Genomic DNA, 7,015 nt, shown 5'->3' with positions numbered 1-7,015 from the left:
GATCACGTAATGAGCTCATAATAGAAAACATACACTGATTTAACCGGAAATATTTCAATTCATGTTTACTTTCATAACAAGTAACTTAAATTACATAAACAGAACTCAGTTTATGTAAGTTTTAAAAACGATTTACTGCAGCATTGTGACTTCAGGCCGTGTCATGTGACTGGAAGGGGAAGGGAAGTAACTGTTTGCTGATGGATCATTTGAGACAACAGTGGCCTGTATTTAGGTGCGTACTCGAAAGATTTTACACATATTCTCATCAAAATTTTATATAAATGCCATTTGCTTAACTGAATGAGAAATAAAAAACCTAACTTTGCTGATGTAAAAGCCATTAGCATGTTTAGGTTTCACACAAGTGGGTGGGATGAGACTGAGATTGAGACTGAGAGTTTCATTCATCATTGACTGATCGAGTCTTGTATCAATCATGCAGTTTCATATTACCGTAAAGTACCTTGTAAGCGCCCCCCCCCCCCCCCCCCCCCCCCCCCCCCCTGTGCACCAATTCCGGGGGTGGGCGCTTACTAGGTACTACACCCTATGCACGAGCAGTTTTCAGTAAGAAATGTGATCTTTGATCACTTCGTATTTTTCATCTTCCATTGTTTTTCTTGTTCGTATTGTCATTAGAAAAGCTTGGGGAGACAAATGTCGTCGCATCCTTTTCTTGTCTGCAGAGCTGCCGCTGTCGGCCGCACTGTGTCTCTGTTTCCCTTGAACAAGGGGTACGTCTTCTGGATATGGGCAGCAGTCTATTTTACTTGGCCAGAGACTGTTTTCGGCAGCAAGAGAGATCAGAGAGAGAGAGATCAGAGAGAGAGATAAATCAGAGAGAGAGAGAGATCAGAGAGAGAGAGATAGACAGAGAGAGAGATCAGAGAGAGATCTTCTGATCTGACGTCTCGACCGCCATGTAACTTTCGCTTCTTCTTTTCCTTTCCGGCCTGGTGACGTAACAGGGTATCGCGATTCTCTCGCCATTCTCGTATCCTTTTTCTATCTACCCCAAACTCACTTGCTGTTTGCGACACATTTCCATTGGCGTTATTATCCAAATAGTCAAGAGCTGACAGCTTAAATGCAACGGTGTACGATTTGATCCACGGCATCTTGTAATCTGGGTGGCCGAGTGGTAACGCACTTGCGCTCGGAAGCGAGAGGTTGCGAGTTCGACCCTGGGTCAGGGCGCTAGCAATTTTCTCCCCCCTTTCCTAACCTATAGGTGGTGGGTTCAAGTGCTAGTCTTTCGGATGAGACGAAAAACCGAGGTCCCTTCAAGTACACTACATTGGGGTGTGCACGTTAAAGATCCCACGATTGAAAAAAGGGTCTTTCCTGGCAAAATTGTATAGGCATCAGATAAAAATGTCCACCAAAATACCCGTGTGACTTGGAATAATAGGCCGTGAAAAGTAGGATATGCGCCGAAATGGCTGCGATCTGCTGGCGGATGTGAATACGTGATGTATTGTGTAAAAAAATTCCATCTCACACGGCATAAATAAATCCCTGCGCCTTGAATATGTGCGCGATATAAATTGCATAAAAAAAATAAAATAAAAAATAAAAATTAAAAAATCCCTGCGCTTAGAACTGTACCCACGGAATACGCGCGATATAAGCCTCATATTGATTGATTGATCATTGACTTGCAGGCGTTTAGATCCAAGGCATGCAGACACACGTGATAGGGTTTGCAAAAAAGGGAAATCATTCACAAAACTAGCAGATCAAGTGCGGAATTTTTATTTCCCCTGATTTCAATGGTGTAAAGTGGGGGGTGGGCGCTTACAAGGTACTATACCCTATGCACGGTTTTGGACTAAAAGTGAGGGGTGGGCGCTTACTCGATACTGGGCGCTTACAAGGTACTTTACGGTATAATTGAGGAAAAAGTCGTTGACAGATAACTGTTTGTGTATATGATAATATCGCAGACGTAATCGTTGTTGTGACGAATGTGAAGATGTGTGTGAGTGTGTGTGTGTGTGTGTGTGTGTGTGTGTGTGTGTATGCATGTGTGTTTCACTGTTTGTGTGTGTGTGTGGTATACATATATATATGAGCACCTGCGCAGACAACATTATGGGTCTGCTTCCAGGCAGATGGAATTTAATTTAATTTACACTTATTGACTATAATTGTCTAAATTCTAATTGAGGTGTCGCAAAGATGGTACATACGATTATTTGCTCGTTTATTGATTTAAACTATTCTTGAAATTTAATTTTAAAACTGTTTAATGTTTTTTGATGAGGAAGGTACAGGTGTTATGGCTGTATAAATTTTTGCCTAGAGATATAGATTAGGATATCTATGTGTACATACTCTTGACAAAAAGTTAAGGACCATGCAGTCAAAAGTGCACAATCTTCCCAAATTTGTATAACATTAACTAAGGATCCAATAATTTGCCTTTTTTAGAATTCACAAATTGACTGTTTCATTGCACCATGCTATAAACACAGAAAGATTGGATAAAATAAATCCAAAAAACAAAGAGACTGCCAACGTTCCAAAATTCTGAATAAAAAAACAAGAAAGGTAAGTTGTTGGAACATTGTTATTGACAAAATAACGTTACAATCACAAATATGTCGACCCAACAGCCTTTTAAGTGAACAGACAAACAAATATCACACAAAACTTATCTTCATGAAATTAAAATGATGAAGAAATATGGCATGATGTATTACGACAACCCTCTTGTTTGTTTTGTTCTTCTGTGTGCGTAATACATCATGCCATCTTCATCATTTTAGTTTCATGAAGATAAATTTTGTGATATTTGTTTGTCTGTTCACTTAAAAGACCGTTGGGTCGATATACTGATTCGTGATTGTAACGTAATTTTGTCGATAACAACGTTCCAACATCTTACCTTTCTTGTTTTTTGATACAGAAAGATTGTTGTTGTTTTTTGAGGAAAATGGGTTGGTTTTCAAAGTCCTATAAAATCAGCGCAAAACATGCCAGGGCAAAACATTTTAATGCACATGCTACAAAAGAGTCCTGGCCGTGACAAAATTTTTTTGACTGGTTATTTCTCTTATTTGGAAGAGTATAAATTATATATGCACCATTATCAAGCTTTTCTTTCCTTGCAGAATTGAAATCAGTGTAGAGGCATTGACTGACGGTACTGCAACTACAGAGACTAGCTAGCACCGAGACGTTGACAGCCTCGCACGTACAACTGATCACAAGCAGTAACAATGGCAGGACAAGGCATTGAACGTATCCCCGACTCTCTGGGCTACTTGGTTCTGACAGAAGATGGTGCTGTTGTCAGTGTGAGTGCCTGTACATGTATTACAGTGGAACGGACCGTAATTAAGACCCCCTAATTTAAGATGTTTTGTCACTGTCAGATTTTCTGTTTATTAACTCTATAACTTTACCTCCATTTCAAGACACCCTCCCATTTAAGACCTGATTTTCTTGTATTTTTGCAGGTTGTAAAAAGGGGGGGGGGGGGTCACCGTAATTATCATTATTATAGATTTGTTTTAATTGTTCATTATTATTCTAATAATTTGTTTTCCTTTTAAACATTGTTTACTCATCTGCTTCTGTCTTAATCATGCCCAGGACAGTTGAATCCGTATCTATGTGATGTTATTGTTAAGTAATTTGGTGTCACTTATGGTGTCAAGTGAGTGTGTTCTGTCTCGATTGGTTAGATCTTGGGTTTAATGTGTTCATCTGTCTGTCCATTGTTTGGTCTGTCATTCTGTGTGTATACATGTGATATTGTGTATTATAAGTGAGATTAGGAGATGTGTCAATGTGTAGAGAAGAGAATGACAATTAATGAGGAATACACTGAACTGTTCAAGGCTAACCCTTCAGTGGCCAATGTGACACATTGTCAGGGTTGTTCAAAATAGGTTTGATGCAAGGGAAGCTATCCATCATAAAAAGGGGCAATGCTAATTACAGGAGTTGCCTCCCTTCCCATTAACCATTCAAACCCTCTCAAAAGTATTGTTCAACAAGAAAGCTATGTTCGTTTTTGTTTTTTTAAAGATTACACATTCTGTTGTCCCTTTCTGTCTTAATTTAGGTAATGAAACCCTCTCATGAAAGGCTACACCTGCATATAAGGGACGCTTTTGGCTGGTGCCAAGGGTGTCTTCCTGTCACTGTATCTCATTCTCAAGATATTAATTTACACCATGTTTTTGCTGTGTTATCCTTCACTGTGGGTCGTGGACGACCCATACTTTTTACGTTGAATCCTTCTTTGGAAAGTATGGGTCGTACACGACCCACATCATCCGGACTGTGTAGTCCAAAGCGTGATCCAGTGAAGGTTAATTATTTTCAATCAGGTGGGTGAGCTAGACTAGAGAAGAATGAAAGGGTAGAAACAAGGATCAACGAAATGGTGATTTTTGTAAACATCTATTAGCTTCAATGAGTGTTGCATTGGGTTTTGAAGCAGAAATAAGTAGTTTGACCAACAAAAACTTGTCCACCTGTCCAAACAGATCACCCAAAGGACAGATCAAAAGTTATTCTTACAGACAAGCGGTCGCTGTGGAAGATTAGTTTTATAAAAAAAATACTCGTTGTGGATCTTTTGTGGTGGGTAGATCATGGTCGTCATGGAGAGGTTCTCGCCAGGGGAGGTTTGACTGTATCTTGAAATATTAACTAACATCATGGTTTCGTTGTGTTATTTTTACTTCAGTCAGGCGGTGAGCTGGAGAACGATGAAACCGTAGCAACCAAGATCAGCAAGATGGTTCTGACTGCAGTGCGTCTGGTCAACACAAGTGAAAAGAAAGACGCTTTCAAGAGACTCTCAGGTGAGAATTATGGTCATCTGCCAAATGTTATACTTCCAATTCCATATGCAGTGGAACCACGCTTTTAAGACCTCCAAAAATGTGAGGTGGAAAATTCGGTCTAAAAAAGGAGAGAATGTAAAAATGGAAGTACATGTTATGAACAAAAAATCTGAAAAAATCAAGGTCTGAAAAATGGAGAAGTCTTAAATTGGGGGTTCATAACACTAATTAAGCTGGTTGTCGCGACATATGTCGCGCTACTTTACGTATACTGTCACCTGGTTGTCACAACATATGTCGCGCTACTGGCTCAGTCTGTTTGGTCAATTCCGATTACCTCCCATGGATGCGAAAACCTATATGACCGATTTTCTTTAATTTTCACTCTGTTGATTCACCAGTGGCTATGTAACATTGTGTTACAGAATTGCACCAGTGTAAGGGTTAAAAGAAGGATTCTGCTGTAAATATGTTGTATTTCGGAAAATATTTGAATAAATTGTTGAAACCAAATAATTATGGGTCAGGTGAGATTGCTCAGAAGGCATAATGGGTTGATTCTTGATTACGAAACACTCTTTGCATAAAGCCTCGTAAATCTTTTTTCCTTCAAAACTGAAAGAAAAAGTAGTCACGTACTTCAAAATGGTTTGGATGGTTGATTGATTGCTTGCATTTGTTTGTTCTTGTTATTGTTTTTAAAAAAAAAAAAATTTTTTAAGGGTGTTGGAAGAGAGGATGATGGCTATGATTAACGCACTTAAAGCGATATTATTGTGAATGGGGGGGGGGGAGGTAGGGGGGGGGGGTAGGGTGGGAGGGGCTCTTCGATATGTTAAGATTATTCTATGGTAAAATAAAGCATATATATTTAACAAGTTCACTGCTGTTTTCTGGGTTTTTTTTCAGTTGTCTACGACAATTTTCTGTATGCAGCCACCGTGTCCAACCACAGAATACTGGTCAGCAAGAGGAAATACGTGCCACAGGATCCCGTAGCTGCATAGACTTTACCATTCATTAACTGTGATTAATTAATCCATTTCAAACGCAATTTTTTTTACTGTTTTCTAATGATAATCTAATTTGGTTGTTCTCTCTCCTAAAATATGTTTGTCACAATAAGGAGCGAGAAATGAAGGAGATGACATTATTCGGGTGAGCTGTACTCTTTTTAGTTTACAGTCTCACTTGAAAGCTGGTTTTTACTTTAAGAAAACTATTTGTTAGGGGAGAGGGGACGAGGGGGAAGTAGTCTGTGATTAGTAAGAGAGAAGAAAAAAACATTGTTATGCTTTATTTTGTAGGGATTTTTGTTTTGGGTTTTAGACTTTTCCATTCTCCACACCAGATCAGCTTACCATAAATGCTGCAAATAATTGTGTGACATTTATGACTGCACTTTGATTACATGGTTCATGCCTCAATAAACTCATGCACTAGCATTGCCAAACTATTTTCAATTGCTATCAGGACATAAGTTGTCATAACCAGCGATTCATGTTCATTCACAGGTGGACATGCAGTTTTTCCTTATGAAAGTGCAATTTTCTGTCAGATTTGTCTTTTTTAATCATGTCAGTTACAGAAACTTATTTGATGGAGATGAAGCTATATATATTGATAGTTCATTTACCTTGGGAAGAACATCATGGGTATATTATATAATAATATGTACTGCGTATTCAGCATGGGCAGAGAGAGACAGAGAGAGAGAGAAAGTGTGTGTGCGTGTGTGTAAGAGAGAGAGAGAGAGAGCCTACCCAAATGCATACAATGTAGATAGAATTTAATCATGTTTGTTTATAGGGCTACCTACTGTACATTACGTTTTGTATGGTGATTCATGAATGAAAACCGTTATTGAATTAAATGTAATCAGGAAAACTTTGTGTTTGTGCATGTGTGTGTAAATGCTTGCATGTGTGTGTGTGTGTGAGAAAGAGAATTGTATTGAATTGAAACTTATTTTACGAGGGTGACAGAATAAGCAATGTATACATGCTTCTTTTCATCCGGCCCTCGCCCATTGAGGGGTAACAAACAAGAAGAAATAAAAGATAAGTTTAACAATAGTACAAATGACATATTTACCATAATTAACATGTCAAGCAACCAATAAGACATTTTAAGATGCATTAGGATTCTTTAGCAATGCTTGAAAATTATATATAACAGGGAAATATGTGTTTGTATAAAAAAAATCC

The 7,015-nt window shown here is 38.5% G+C and overlaps 1 protein-coding gene across 2 annotated transcripts; it reads left to right on the top strand.

Moving 5' to 3' along the window:
• The first annotated feature begins 90 nt into the window (after positions 1 to 90).
• Positions 91 to 6,282, top strand: LOC138945359 (ragulator complex protein LAMTOR4-like). Of its 2 annotated transcripts, none has more exons than XM_070316786.1 (4): positions 91 to 235; positions 3,120 to 3,305; positions 4,709 to 4,826; positions 5,718 to 6,282. In XM_070316786.1, the coding sequence occupies exons 2-4, from the start codon at positions 3,228 to 3,230 to the stop codon at positions 5,813 to 5,815; spliced, it is 294 nt and encodes a 97-aa protein (XP_070172887.1). In that variant the 5' UTR covers positions 91 to 235; positions 3,120 to 3,227; the 3' UTR covers positions 5,816 to 6,282. The 2 variants fall into 2 exon arrangements, with proteins under 2 accessions (XP_070172887.1, XP_070172889.1); XM_070316788.1 differs by lacking the exon at positions 91 to 235 and adding an exon at positions 633 to 737.
• Positions 6,283 to 7,015: the final 733 nt, after the last annotated feature.

Source organism: Littorina saxatilis, linkage group LG13 (assembly GCF_037325665.1).
Source record: "Littorina saxatilis isolate snail1 linkage group LG13, US_GU_Lsax_2.0, whole genome shotgun sequence".
Classification (NCBI taxonomy): Eukaryota; Metazoa; Mollusca; class Gastropoda; order Littorinimorpha; family Littorinidae; genus Littorina; species Littorina saxatilis.
The sequence above is the reverse complement of the archived record's forward strand: the minus strand, read 5'-3'. Positions and strand labels throughout refer to the sequence as shown.